Source organism: Balaenoptera physalus (assembly GCF_965194825.1).
Source record: "Balaenoptera physalus genome assembly, chromosome: 6".
Classification (NCBI taxonomy): Eukaryota; Metazoa; Chordata; class Mammalia; order Artiodactyla; family Balaenopteridae; genus Balaenoptera; species Balaenoptera physalus.
Genome location: NC_138885.1, coordinates 87,925,692 through 87,940,400, shown reverse-complemented (window position 1 = coordinate 87,940,400; position 14,709 = coordinate 87,925,692). Strand labels below are relative to the sequence as shown.

The 14,709-nt window shown below is 34.0% G+C and overlaps 1 protein-coding gene across 2 annotated transcripts in view; it reads left to right on the top strand.

The window, feature by feature from the left end:
• Positions 1–14,709, top strand: part of PGAP1 (post-GPI attachment to proteins inositol deacylase 1) — a 79,871-nt gene that overhangs the window by 31,713 nt on the left and 33,449 nt on the right. For both annotated transcript variants that reach the window (XM_082467026.1, XM_082467025.1), the window contains exons 6-12: positions 2,101–2,153; positions 2,994–3,060; positions 4,877–4,982; positions 5,656–5,711; positions 7,161–7,244; positions 11,050–11,096; positions 11,851–11,902. In XM_082467026.1, coding sequence (XP_082323152.1) covers positions 2,101–2,153; positions 2,994–3,060; positions 4,877–4,982; positions 5,656–5,711; positions 7,161–7,244; positions 11,050–11,096; positions 11,851–11,902 — 465 coding nt within the window. The remainder of the gene's footprint in view (positions 1–2,100; positions 2,154–2,993; positions 3,061–4,876; positions 4,983–5,655; positions 5,712–7,160; positions 7,245–11,049; positions 11,097–11,850; positions 11,903–14,709) is intronic.

Genomic DNA, 14,709 nt, shown 5'->3' with positions numbered 1-14,709 from the left:
AATTGTTTAAGTTAGAGACCTTAGTTATATTCGTAGGGTAGGCTGAACTACTGTAATATTCACTCATGCAGGTAATGGCACTTAAACACAATAGAATTTCATGTTTCACTCATATGACGGCCTTAGGTGTGCGTTTACGTGGCGGGTGGTTTTTGAGGAGTCTCACTGAGGGACCCAGGCTGATAGTAGGCTCCCCCTTCTTGAATGCTTTACTTCCAAGGTTGCTCTAATCATCACTGTTTCAATCCACAGGAGGGGGGAAAGAGCATGAAGGAGAGCAGTTAGGCCTGGAAATGGCACACATCACTCTTTTTCACATCCCATTAGAGAAACCTTAGTCACACCATAGAATAAGAGAGGCTGAGACATGCATTCTAGTTAACTATATGAAAAAGGAAGAAGATTTTGGTGAACATTTAACAGTTTTTATCACAAAGGTCATGAGCAACTACCTTTATAATGTGTGTTGACTTTCCTTTTTTCAGCTGTAACACAGATGCATTCATTAGACTGAATGAAAGTAAACTAGCTTTTGTCCTTGTTAATAGTAAATGATGTCTACTGTGAGTTCTTACTTTACTGAGCATCTGATATAACCTTAGAACCACAGTGAACTCTGGTTGTCTTAATTTTTTAAAGCAAGTTGCCAGCAGCAATTCCTAAATAAGATAGCTAATGCTTATAAGTTCATTAAGTAATCTATAGATTCCTTCAACTTTAGAGCCTCCAACCCAAACACACGTTGATATTTGCAGAGTACAATGGTGACAATGAATCAATGACTCCTTAGAAGTTATAAATACCTTTTTTTTGTTACAAATACCTTTTTTTATTATTATTAAAGAGGCATAGGGCTTCCCTGGTGGCTCAGTGGTTAAGAATCCGCCTGCCAATGCAGGGGACGTGGGTTTGAGCCCTGGTCCAGGAAGATCCCACATGCCGCGGAGCAGCTAAGCCTGTGTGCCACAACTACTGAGCCTGCACGCTAGGCCCGCAAGCCACAACTACTGAGCCTGCATGCTACAACTACTGAAGCCCACGCGCCTAGAGCCCGTGCTCCGCAACAAGAGAAGCCACCGCAATGAGAAGCCCGTGCACTGCAACGAAGAGTAGGCCCCGCTTGCCGCAACTAGAGAAAGCCCACGCGCAGCAACAAAGACCCAATGCAGCCAAAAAAAAAATAAATTAAATAAATAATTTTATTTAAAAAAAACGAAAACAAAGAAGCATGTTAGGGCTTTAAATTTTCTTGCATACAGCATTGTTAGTTTCCTATTTTCATTTTGTTTTGACAGTTCTAGTGAGGGCATCTCATTGTGTCTTTGACAGTGTAGAGAGAGAGATGATATGAAAAATAATATCAGATTTACTTAATGTTTCCCCATTGTATGTAAGATGCTGTTCACAGAGAGGTCATTACCCTGTATAAATAGAAGTCTCTAGTTCTTGGAGGGTGCTGTGCCACTGTTAGGAAGCCGTCTGAAAATAGTTATATTTTTTACTAGGCTTTTGCCCTTCTGTCTCTAACCCGTAGTATATATGCTAATCATCTAGGGATTTTTTTCCAAATAAGTCTAGACCCCACTTATAAGAGTCCGATTTGGTAGTTTTGTGATTAGGCATATTTATTTTGAAAAGTCTCCTCAGGCCTAGGTATCTCTCAGGCACATCCTGATTAGAATTAACATCTTAGAATTTATTAAGTGATAGTCTAGTCAGAAATAAAATTACTGAAATATCTATTATAATTTATATATACACTATGATTTATTAAAGAATCATAAACTCAACCTCTTATTAGAGTAATGAAGAGTTAGTAAACTTCAGTAAGTAATCTGTGGATGTTTTAATAATTTTAAAGGGTAATTTAAGCTTGACTAAGTAGTAAAGACAAAGAAGTATTCTATGCAGGAAATATTCAATATCTTAATATTTTTGGATCACCTTTTACAAGAGCGCATCATTTAAAAATTTCTGCGCATCATAAAATAGTGAAACTAATGTTACATGTTTCTAAAATTAGCCTATAAGAATTTCAAGCCTTTTGGAGAATAACAAGTGCATTTTTCTTAAGTATGATTTTTGTTTCTTTCCATTTAGAGTTCAGCAGTGCCTAAGACCTGGGTTTCAACAGACCACCTCTCCATTGTATGGTAAGTTAATATAACTTATTTTGGCAATTTGTGGTGGTCCTCTTTTCTCCTCAATGAATTGATTGGTTTGTTAGCTTTCTTAGAGCCTTATCCATAAATAAATAAGGATTTGGAAGAAAGATTAACTTAGGGGTTTAGAACTTCAGCCTTTGTTCTTGTCTTGGTTTAACCAAGGTGTCCTTGACAACCTATAAAATCATCTCCTGAAGAACCAGTAGCATCAGTCTCAAATGATAATGTCAAAATTTTAGAATTTGTCATAGCTGGGCAGAATCAAAGATACTTGTGGTAGGACTTTCTCAACTCTTGGCCAATCACCAAACTCGGACTTGATTAATGCAGCATTGCCTATTCTAGAGCAGCACATGGAAAACCAAGTAGGAATTAGATTTACCCTTAATATAAATAAAGAAATAGGTTAAATAAGGGTCAAGAAATACATAAATCCTAGTATTTTATCTCTATATGCATTGGCTTAAAGATTCTCTTTTCACCTTCCTCTGGCTGTGCAATCAGTAGTGTTTGCAAGGACCACAACAGTTCAGACATATGAATATGGGGTAGACAATATGTCTATATCTGGGGTAGACAGGAAGAATTAGGGAAGACGGGGGCCTGACACTTATACTCTCAAATATCCAGGAAGATTTAATTTACTTTATTTTTATAGGTTTCAGCTTTAAGATGTATGCTTAATAATGATAATTTGTTAAATAATTTTAGAGTTTGCAGCATTAAAGGAAATTCATATATTCCATTAAATAATAGAATTATTTATGTTTGTATTAAAAGTATATTTTTTAAGAAAGTTTCATTTGTAACATTTATTTTATTCTTTAGGTGTAAACAATTACAATTGACTACAATTCGAGCATTCTTTGATCTTATTGATGCTGATACTAAACAAGTATGTATTTTTAAACTAAAAGTTATTGCAGTGAAGTAAAAGCTTTTGTTAGAGCAGTGATAGATTTAATACGTGTTTTTACTTTGATGAAAATAGAAACCTACGCCTTATATTGACTGTAATTACTTTGAAAATGGAAATATCTGTATTTTTATCTGTAATCTTTGATAACTATTAATAATTAAGAATGCAATAAAAATGAAAAAGGAAAGAATACCTTAAATCTTCCTCAGGTCTTCCCCTTTACTGTTTAAAATTTGATATATGTCCTTCTGACTTTTTTCTTTTACCTTAAGGGAAATACTTATTACAAATATCCTTATGCAGTAGGATCAAAATATCTACATTCATTGAGTAACACAAGCTCACCAGAACTTAAATTATGTACTTCTAGAGTCAAACCTTTTCTGTATTGATATTTTACATATAAACTCTCCAAACTAGTGATTTTCTAAGTTGTTCAGTTAGCAGGATACCTGGAAATCATATTACTCTTTATCTCTTTCTTGTCTGCCAGCAGATAGATAAATAGTAGTGGGCACCAAGGATTTCAGCAAAATTCAGAGAATTCTATTAACTTAATTTTTTTTTCCTGTGAATTGGGAACAGATTGTCATTATTCATCGTAAGCAGCCTTTCACCTCAGGTCATTTTGCAGTGCATCACTGTTCCATAGAAGCATGTTTTGAGAACTACGGCTCTGGCTTCTCCTTTTGGAGAAAAAGTTCCTTGTATTTTTGGTAATTTTTTCCATTATGGCATGTATTTTTGGATTCTTTTTCCTGAAGACCCCAGTTCTTTGAGAGACTATTATGTGTGGCTTCTTTTGCAGTAAATCTCTGGGTAGTGCTTCCTTATCATTGTGTCTTAACCTTGCTCCTAAGCATTCTCTCTTAGGAGTAGGGTACTGTCTGTATTTTTTTCCTTAACCCTTCAGAAAGCTGCATAACTATTATTAGGGAGAATTATAGATATTTAGCTCTCTCCTGAAGAATGCAGTAAAAGAGAGACACAAGTTCATCTGTTTTACCACATTTTAAACCACAAGATACCATATTTAGTATGTATATTTATTAAAGTAAATCAGCTTCATAGAGTTAACACTGTTAACATTGGAATCATGTAGTCATGGAATGTAAATATTTTTCAGTTTTTCAACCTTGTTTTAATTGTGACTCTATCGCAAATGTGTTTAATCTGTTCAACTATATACAACAGTAGAATCAATTAAAATTTGTATTTGACCAGTTTGTATTTTAAATGACATTTGGTAAGTTTAGGAAAAACCCCATTTCAACTAATGAAGAACAGGTGAATCTCAGGTATATTATTTAAAAATTATACATCAAACTAATTTTAACAAATCAAATCTTGTTTTCCATTAAATTCTAAGGTGAGAAAATGCTAATACTAGCATGTAATAAATTATAATTCTGGATGGATAAGTATTTTACAGACACATTTTAAGGGACAAATGAGAAATTTTTGACTAATACTGCTAAGAATCAAAATATTATGAAACTGAGCTCTCTTTCACAAACTCAGTATATATGATAGACTAGACTAAATATTAGACAATAAAATGTTAGGATATGATTCCTACTCCTCAAGAAGCATATAGTTTAGGAGGAGAAACAAACATATATACAGGGAAACTGTAACTCAAAGCATAGTTAGTCCCATGTTAAGCACTTAGAACAGTGCCTGGCCCAGAGTAAGTAATTGTTGGCTCTTGTAATTATTACTTGAAACAAAGTTTCATTAGATCATCACAGTGGATATAAAAGGATACAGAATGTATCAATGTTCTTTCTAGATAACTCAAAATCCCAAGAAGAAATTGTCGGTTTTGAATCACCACTTCATAAGACACCCAGCAAAACACTTTGAGGAAAATCCATCAATAATTTCTGACTTAACAGGTCGGTAGTAATAGCATGTTTTAATTTTAAGTAGAGTTTTGAGTATTATTTTTAGGTAAATTTGTCCTTAGCAGACAAATTCTTTGAAACTGTAATGCTTCAGGTATTATAATCCTATTATATTTTATTAATTTCCCTATGCTGGTTTCTTATGAGGTTCTTGGCTAAGGAGGGGAAAAGTAAAAAAGCAATTTGCGAGATGTTGCTGATAAAATTTTGTACTGAAAATAACATGACAGTAGAAAAACTTAAAAGCGTTAAATGTCTCTATTCTCCTGACAGCCACATAAAATAAATTCTATATTATTCTTGACTTAGTTTCTCAGTATCATTCTTCAGTCTTTTGGTTTAACAGCATATCTTTTGCTGGTAAATTTTGTTTTTGTATGTATCTGTCATACTCTACTTAGTTTGGAAAATGAAATGTTTGTTTTCTTCTGTTGATACTTCTTAGAGTTAGACATCAGAAAGATTTTAAATGCTTTACATGATCTGAGTGCTCCTTGGTGATGAGCATATAGAGAATATATCTCATTAGATTTTCTATTTTAAAATAGCCAGTGTTCAGGAAACTGCTTCTTTTTCAAATCCTGTTATGATTGAGAAGGATTCAGTAAAAGAAATCACTTAATGTTTTTTAAAAAGCCAAACAAATTAATTTCTTTTACCTTAGGGACATCTATGTGGGTTCCAGTAAAAGTGTCCAAATGGACCTATGTGGCTTACAATGTAAGTATACCACCAATGGATTTAAAATTTTTTTTCAAGAATATTTTAGTATTTATTTTTCAAAGCTAGACTTTTTAAAGAAGATAACAACGTTATTTTCCCACACTAAATCAGTTTAGTAATAAATAATTCCTTAATATCTGATCAGTGTTCAATTTTCCAGTTTTATCATAACTCAAATTTTTTGTTGTTTCTTTGTTTTCCAATTTGTTTAAATCAGGGTACAAACAAGGTGTACGTATTATTTGTTGATATGTCTCTTATTCCTCTTTAATGTCTAATACTTCCTTCACCCTTTTTTTTCCTTGCAGTTTATTTGTTGGAAAAAAAAAAACTAGTCATTTGTCCTATAGAGTTTCACACAGTCTTGATTTTGCTGATTGCACTCCTGTAATGTCATCCCGTATATTCCTTTCCCTACTCTTTCCTGTGACTTGGTAGCTGGATCTTGGATCTAGATGCTTCATCAGATTCAGGTTTTTGTTTTGTTTTTGTTTTTACTAGACTCGCTCTCTTTTTGTGATGTTAGCAGCTATTGATGAAGAAGGCCTAGAGCCATTAATAGGGAGTACAAAAGCAATGAGACTCCGATTATTCCTTCTTCATTTGTTAACTGAAACACTATATAGAAAAACTTCTCATCTACTAAATTTATCAAAAGTAGAACAAATTACAAAGGAAAAAAATGATAATTCTTTGGATCTTATATTTACTGGTTTTTAGAATAGTGAGTTGGCTCACAAACACCCTCCATTAGTGACCGTAAGATGTTTTGGGGGGTTTTTCCTCCAGTATTATTATGAGCTTAAACATTTTTGTGTTTCTGTCTAAACTAAAATACTAAAATTGTTCTATCTTTGATACTAAAATTGCTATTAAAACTGTTCTGTCCTTGACCAGTGGAAGCCATTTCAAGGTAGGCTCCTGAATCTTTTTGATATAGCTGCCCTTTAGTTGTCTTTGATATTTTCTTCACTATCTAGTATGAGAAAGTATTTTAGCTCATTGTGTACCATTTCCCATCCCAGACCTTGAATCTGCTTTTTCTCAAAGAAACTTTTCCTATTATTTGGGAAACAGTATCTGAAAACCATAATTTGGGCACTAGAGATGTTTATGGCTAGTGAGTTAGCATTTCTAAGGCCTTTTCAGTGAACAGAGCTAGGAAATGTATTTTATCTTGGTCATAAGGCCAAAAACCAAACCCAAACAAAAAAGACATGCATTCATACTGATACTTCCAAGACAAATTCAGGTCTACAGAGTTTATACCTGATCTATCTTACATCTGTATCTTCTTCTTCCCATTCCTAGATTATTGGTTCTCAACAACACCAAGAATGATAGAATTAAAATAATTAATTAGAATAATTATTCATTACTTTATCTGAATTTTTGAATGATGAAATTATCTACTCATAATTTATTGTGTTTTCCCTCTTTTTTTAGGAATCTGATAAGATATATTTTACATTTCCCCTTGCAAATCATAGAAAAATCTACACTCATGTCTATTGTCAGAGTACCATGCTGGTAAGATAATTGATACACTTTATGTAAATTTAAAAGGCTAACTGTTGTTTATTTTTAAGATTCAACTAGTATCTAGTGGATATCATCTTTAGCTATGAACTATTATTAAATCTAATTAGTTGAAAAACACTTATCTGGAACAGAGAGTATTGATTGAAAAGTACTAATCAAAATGCTTCTGTAACTGATAATATATCTATACTATTAGCTTGTACCTTTACCTCTAGTTTAGGTTTTTCTACTTTAGTTTCACTATGTTTAGGATGAAGGAATTCAGTTCAGAGCTCCTTTAATTCTAAAATTCTATTAGTATTTTACAGAATAGATATATTTAAGCAAAGCTATCCTTTGTTTTATAAAGTAAATCCTGTTTTTCCCATGGCTTCCATACTAAAATTTGCAGTACTTTTTATACCAAATATTCTCTAAAATAGTATAGTAACTTTTTGTTACAGTGTTATCTAGACTTACAGTATCAGTATGATGATTTTGTTTGTGTATTTTTTTTTAATGAGTACCTACTATGCTAGAAATATGTTAAGACGCTTTAGCATGCTTTTGTTATATTAGGTCTGTTTAAGTAATAATTTATCAGCACTTCTTAATTTCAGGAATTTGTTTCCCAATTTGGGTTCCTTTCTCTCTATTCTGATTTTTTCCCCTCATGTCCTAGGATTCTTCACTTTATATTTGCATCTTTCATAATTTAAGTTCCCTCGTTTCCCTTTTGTTGGATTATTTGTATTTTTTAGGACTAGGATCTAATATATCACTTAGTTGGTTGATACCGCCATTTGATATATAGTAAAGTCTTTAGAAAAGATGGTAGGCAGGCACTGTGGGCTAGGTGCTAATGAATACTAATTTTAGTGGAATTGCCACAGTTTTGCATCTCTCACCAGAGACAGACTACCATCTCTCAGCCTAAAATTTGGATGGGTAGTTTATCCCAAGAGAATCTGGCCCTGAGAGTGATGGCTTAAAATATCCACACTCCTACTAAATTCCAAATCAGAATGTCAGTATTATATTGAGAAAAATCCTTGCCAAAGTACAAATTATCCATTTGGCTTATTGGAGGATCCCTTTTATATAATTAAGGTCCATGGGTGAGTATTACTAGTCATGTGGAGAATTTGTTTTAAATGTTTTCAATTTTTATCATAGAAGTTTTCAAACATACAAAAGTAGAGAGAGAATATAATAACAAATTCTCATTTAACCATCACACAGCTTTAACAGTTACCAATATTCTGCCATTCTTACTTGATTTGTCCCTTCCTCACTTTTTTTGAGTGAAGCATTTTTAAAGCAAAATCCAGGCATTTTATCATTTTACCATTTTATCCATACATATTTCAGTATGCTTTTATAACAGATAAGAATTTTACATATTATTATAATACTAATAATATTATTATATTATGTTATAATAATGTTATTATATTATTTTATCCAACAAAATTAATTACTTATTCCTTACTATCATGTGGTATCCAGTCCATGTTCAATTTTCCTCTGTTCTTTTAAGTTTTAAGTTAGCTTGTTTGAATCAGAATCCAAAAAGTACATACATTGCATTTGATTCATATGTCTTATGTCTTTTTTTAACAGCCCCCTCTTTTTTTCCCCCATGCCATACATTTGTCCTGGGTTTAGTTGATTGTATTCTTGTGGTATCTTTTAACATGTATTTCTATCCATTGTTTTGTGTAAACTGGTAGTTAGATCTAGAATCTTGAACAGATGCATTTTTTTATGGTATGAATGTTTTATAAGTAGAACTACGTACTTATCATATCAAGAGGTATATAATATCTGGTTGTCCCACTTTCATTGACAAAAATCAGTGGACTGATATATCAGTGGACTCAGGTCATATCGGCCTGACCCATTCATTATAAAGTTCCTAGTCAGTCTTTCACCTAATGATTTCAGCAGCCATCGAGGACATATTTTTTTTACTGTAGATAGATTTTTTTTTAGATCTATAAATTTTATAATCAAGTAGCATTTTCTTTTCTGTGCACTTCAGGAGTTAGTAAATTTTTTTTTTTAATTAATTAATTTATTTATTTTTGGCTGTGTTGGGTCTTCGTTTCTGTGCGAGGGCTTTCTCTAGTTGTGGCAAGCGGGGGCCACTCTTCATCGCGGTGCGCAGGCCTCTCACTATCGCGGCCTCTCTTGTTGCGGAGCACAGGCTCCAGACGCGCAGGCTCAGTAGTTGTGGCTCACGGGCCTAGTTGCTCCGCGGCATTTGGGATCTTCCCAGACCTGGGCTCGAACCCGTGTCCTGTGCATTAGCAGGCAGATTCTCAACCACTGCGCCACCAGGGAAGCCTCAGTAAATTCTGAGTGACTTTTTCTAAGATTTTTAATACAAGTTTTAAGATTAGCTGAGTTAGGGGTGTTTACTAGATGACCTGAAATTGTTCTTTTGACACCTTCTAGGTTATAACAACATGGTGTTTTAGGGTGGATTTGAATAATACTTTATTCAGTCTGTTAGTGAATGAATCAGAATTCCCTAGACACCAAAGTAAGTAGTGTGCAATCTTGGCAATTTTCATAATAAGGGCTGTCTTTGAGTTGCAATAGCTTCAAAAACCTATGACAAAAGTGAGTCGGATCTTGAGAGGTTGCTAGATTCTCTTTGTCTAGGCTATGCAGATCCGTTCTGTTGCCTTGCTTTATAATGTCACTTTGTTGTTCTGGTAAACACAGGTAACTGATAAAAGAGTTTACCGAAGTATTTTGCCAGCAGTGGAGAGTAGAGAAATACCACATTGCTTTTGTTTTCTTTCAGCTTGCTTTTCTGAATTCTTGAAAAATATCTTAAAATTTTATTTAAGCTCGATGAGGGCAGAGGGTATGTCTGCTTGATTCATCATTTTTCTTGAGGGCTTAGCATAATTCCTTGGCCCTGGAATGGACTTTATAAATATTAATTGAATGAAAGGATTGATATTTTTATTGTCCTGTCTGTATACTAAGGAAAAATGTATGTAGCTGTCTCAGCAGTGTTTCTCATTCTCTTATGCCCTGGTAGGATTTCAGTAGTTGGATCGTTAGATCTTGGAGCATTGCTCTTACTACTTCATTAAAAGTTAGAGTGAAGATCTTGGGTCATACTGCTTTTAAATGACTGCAGCTGAATACATAATATTGTTAAAATATCACAACCATCTCTGCAGCATTCCCAGTCTGCGCTAGTAAAGTAACAACTAGCTTTAGTCTTAAACCCTTGGAATTGTGCTTCAATCCAAGCACATTCTCAGTTGCATAAAAGTTATCTGCCTAGTAATCAAATGAGAACTCAAATGATAAACTAAAAAGCTGTACTTGGATTGTTATTTTTAATTACTTGGCTCTGGAGTTGTTTTTTTTTTTTTTCTGTTTGTGTGAAAGTCTACCTCTAGTTGTTCACTCTTCTAGTTTTGTTAAAATATAGGTTACTTTCTATGTAAGTACCTAATTAAAGTGTGGACATTGCTGAACTCTAAAAGTGTCGGTTCAGAAATTAAAATTGCTTAACAGTATGCTGTGGAGAGATAACCCATCAGGTCACTCTCTCATACTGCTGCTCCAAGTTACTTGCTTACCTGTCTATGTTGACATTAGATTCTTTGCCTCACCTTGACCTGTTTGACTTTTGAGAACATTTTGAATACATTTCTAAACAATAAGTTGTTATTTTATGTTTCCATTGTGCCTACTGACCCTATCATAAACAGTGAAATGCCTGTTTTATATAATTATTTTCTACAGTATTTAGTGTGCTTTATTTTGTGTTATTAATCAATAGGATACAAATAGCTGGATTTTTGGCTGCATAAACAGCACTTCTATGTGGTAAGTGTTTTGAACATAAGGCCCTCTGTTCATTTTTCTCAACATAAGATATACTCAAATCACACTTTCAGAATAGCTTCAGATTTTTTTTTTAAAGCTTAACAGTTTGCTTTTTTCTTTTTAATATAAATTTATTTCTTTATGGCTGTGTTGGGTCTTTGTTGCTGCGCGCGGGTTTTCTCTAGTTGCGGCGAGCGGGGGCTACTCTTCATTGTGGTGCGCCAGCTTCTCATTGTGGTGGCTTCTCTTGTTGTGGAGCACGGGCTCTAGGCACGCAGGCTTCAGTAGTTGTGGCTCGCGGGCTCTAGAGCGCAGGCTCAGTAGTTGTGACACACGGGCTTAGTTGCCCCTCAGCATGTGGGATCTTCTGGACCAGGGATCGAACCTGTGTCCCCTGCATTGGCAGGAGGATTCTTAACCACTGTGCCACCAGGAAAGTCCCACTTCAGATATTCTTAAGCTCATTTTGCTACTAAACTAAATTATAGTATTGATTTTAAAATTAAAAATAAAGAAAATTAACATACTAGTAATTTTTGCAAACATTGATAGTTGGTTGCTAGGAAAAACTACGTTTTGTTCCCCAAAGGACTACGTGGATAAAGTGTATTGTGTTAGACCTGTTAGACTTGAGTTCATTAGAACTGTCTTTGGTAGGTCTATAGATGGTTTCTTTTTGCTCTGAAGCTTATTTATAATTTATAATACTTTAATATATTTGTCCTTTAATTATATTTTCATATTTATTTCCAAGCCGGCAAGGGGTTGATTTATCATGGAAAGCTGAACTGCTGCCAACAATTAAGGTAAATTATGGATTTAGAATGTTAATATCCAGGTGAAAAAATATTTGGGCATATAGGCATGTACAGTATGGTCTTTGATTAATTCATCTAGGTATTAAATAAACTTGAAATTTGCTAAGATACATTTTAGAAATATTTTCTCTGGAAATATATTTAATGGAGAATAACATGCAATTCTTTTCTAGCTTTCAGAGGTGAAAACTATAAGTCATCAGTCCTAAATAAAATTAAATCTATATGTTATAGCATCATACTAAGAGGTAGATCGGTTTTTAAGATTCAATTTGAGGGTTTGTTTGGAATGGTCTGTCTTAAAATATTAAGTTGAATATACTCAATTCATTTTGGGGAGGACCTACAGTAGGGAAGTAAGCATCTCAAAAAGACACAAAGCAATTTTCAATTTCAGTATCATCTGTGGTTAAGCACTTCAGTAACTACTTTTATCTAGTACTCCATGGAATTTATTTAATAATTGTTAGTGATTTCCTTAAGCAACTGTGGTAGGTCAGCACATCTTTACAAAAGGCTAATTTGCACACTCACAAAATCTATTGTTGAGAAAATAAAACAGTTCTAAAATTTGATGAAAATATCTGTTCTAAATTTCAAATTGTATTTATTATAACTGATAATCGTATGCCAGAGTTGATAGTTTTTAGTCTTCAAGTAAATCTATACTTTAGAATATATTGTCATAATGAATACTATATTCATAGGGTTGAATGTGAAGTCCTCTGGTTGGTCCCGATCATCTCCCTACTCCAGTTAGTTATTTGTGCTCATGAATGTTTATTTATCTGTATGTGTAGTCAACTCTGTCCTATACCAATGAGAAGAATGATGACAGGATGAATAATTGCAAGTCACGCTTGACTTTGGAATGATTGCAGTTATTTTTTGTGTCACCTTGGTCAGTCTTACTTTGTGCATGTTCATTCATGTGGCTTTGTATTGATAAGACAAATAAGTGATTTGACTCATAACATTTTTAAGGTCTCTCACTAGTTCTATCCTAACTGTCTAGGCAGGAGCAAAGCAAAAACAGAAGTATTGGGGTATACTTACTGATCAATTATTCATAAGATATATTAAATGTTTCCTTGAATTTCCAGTTTGGATATCCTTTCCGGTCTGTAATTTAAGAGTTAGGAAGAAATAAATCATTAAAAACCCGATAAAATGTTACTTTGCTAGTATTTTTTAAAAATTATTTCTTAAATCATAATATCCTTTTTTTTTTTTTAAGTCTCAAAGATTTAACAATGTATTCATCTAGTTCTAGACCCCTGTGTTGTTTTTTCTAAGTGTAAGAGACAGCTGGCTGAGTAGTAGAACAAGTTCTTCCAGCTGCTTTTTTTTTTTTTTAATTTATTTATTGTATTTATTTTATTTTTGGCTGCGTTGGGTCTTCGTTGCTGCGCACGGGCTTTCTCTGGTTGCAGCGAGCGGGGGCTACTCTTCGTTGCAGTGCGTGGGTTTCTCATTGCGGTGGCTTCTCTTTGTTTTGGAGCATGGGTTCTAGGCTCTCGGGCTTCAGTAGTTGTGCATGGGCTTAGTTGCTCCGTGGCATGTGGGATCTTCCCGGACCAGGGCTCGAACCCGTGTCCCCTGCATTGGCAGGCAGATTCTTAACCACTGTGCCACCAGGGAAGCCCCAGCTGCTTACTTTTTATAGTGGATACTAGAAGAAAGTGCCAGGCGGCATTAAAAGCCTACTGGAATTTTGGGAGAAAACTGGAAGAGAAAAGTTAGAAAATGAGGATTATAATACTCTGCTATCTTAAGCATTCTCAGTTGAAAAGGATTATAATCATTAAATGCAAATAAACTTTTCCATTGTAATGAAAATCAAAATTATATATATATGTGTGTTAGCCATTTATAAAAAGCACACAAAATTATTTTGCCATGAAGTTGAAGGGAAAGGAAAGATTGAAGTGAAAAACTCTTGTGAGTTTTATTCATATTTATATCATCTCAACAAAGGTAGTGTAAGATGAGAATCATACCACCTTGGGCACCTCTGCTGACTGAACTGTTAATGAATAGACAGACTCCTCCAGCAAAGCACTTATAAATTCGGTTTAGGGCCTTCACAGCATGAGTCCCATGGAACTTTTCTGTCATGGTACAATGAAGACAGAAACCACAGCAGACCAACAATTGGGTAAGCCCAAATGGACTTATTGCTAAAAAACAAACAAAACAATTAACTTTGAAAAGAAATCTAAGTTAATGAGAAAAATTACCTAGTCACTGTTGTGCCTAAATCATACTTTAGCACCACAGCTTTGCCCTACACACAGCAGCAGAACTTGAAGGGTTTCTGACATCCAAACGCTGGTGTTTGATTTTCTGTGTGTGTTGCCTCAGCATTAAGGTCATTTTACCCTTAAAACACTGAAAAATTTCCAAACTTCATATTAACCTTACCTGTCAGTGTAACAATTTCATGAATATTATCTTCCCAAATTCCTACTGACATTATAACTATATGGGAACTTAACTTTATAAGTAAATGTATTTTGACACACTGATATCTTTTTAAAGTATTCTGATCCTAAAAAAAAAAATTCTTGAGGAAAAAAATTATTCTTGAGAATAAATAACAAAAGCTCTCAGTGGATAGCTACACAGAGTAACCATGGTTCTTTCTAATTAATTTACCTTTCATATTGTCTACCACCTGTCTGGTTGGTTTCAGTTGCCTTTAGCTTTGGTTTCTGTGGCTCTTTTAAGGCCCTTTAATTTACATTAGAATATATAAGTCTGTTGCAGAGACTTTGCTGAGTAAGTTGAGGTGC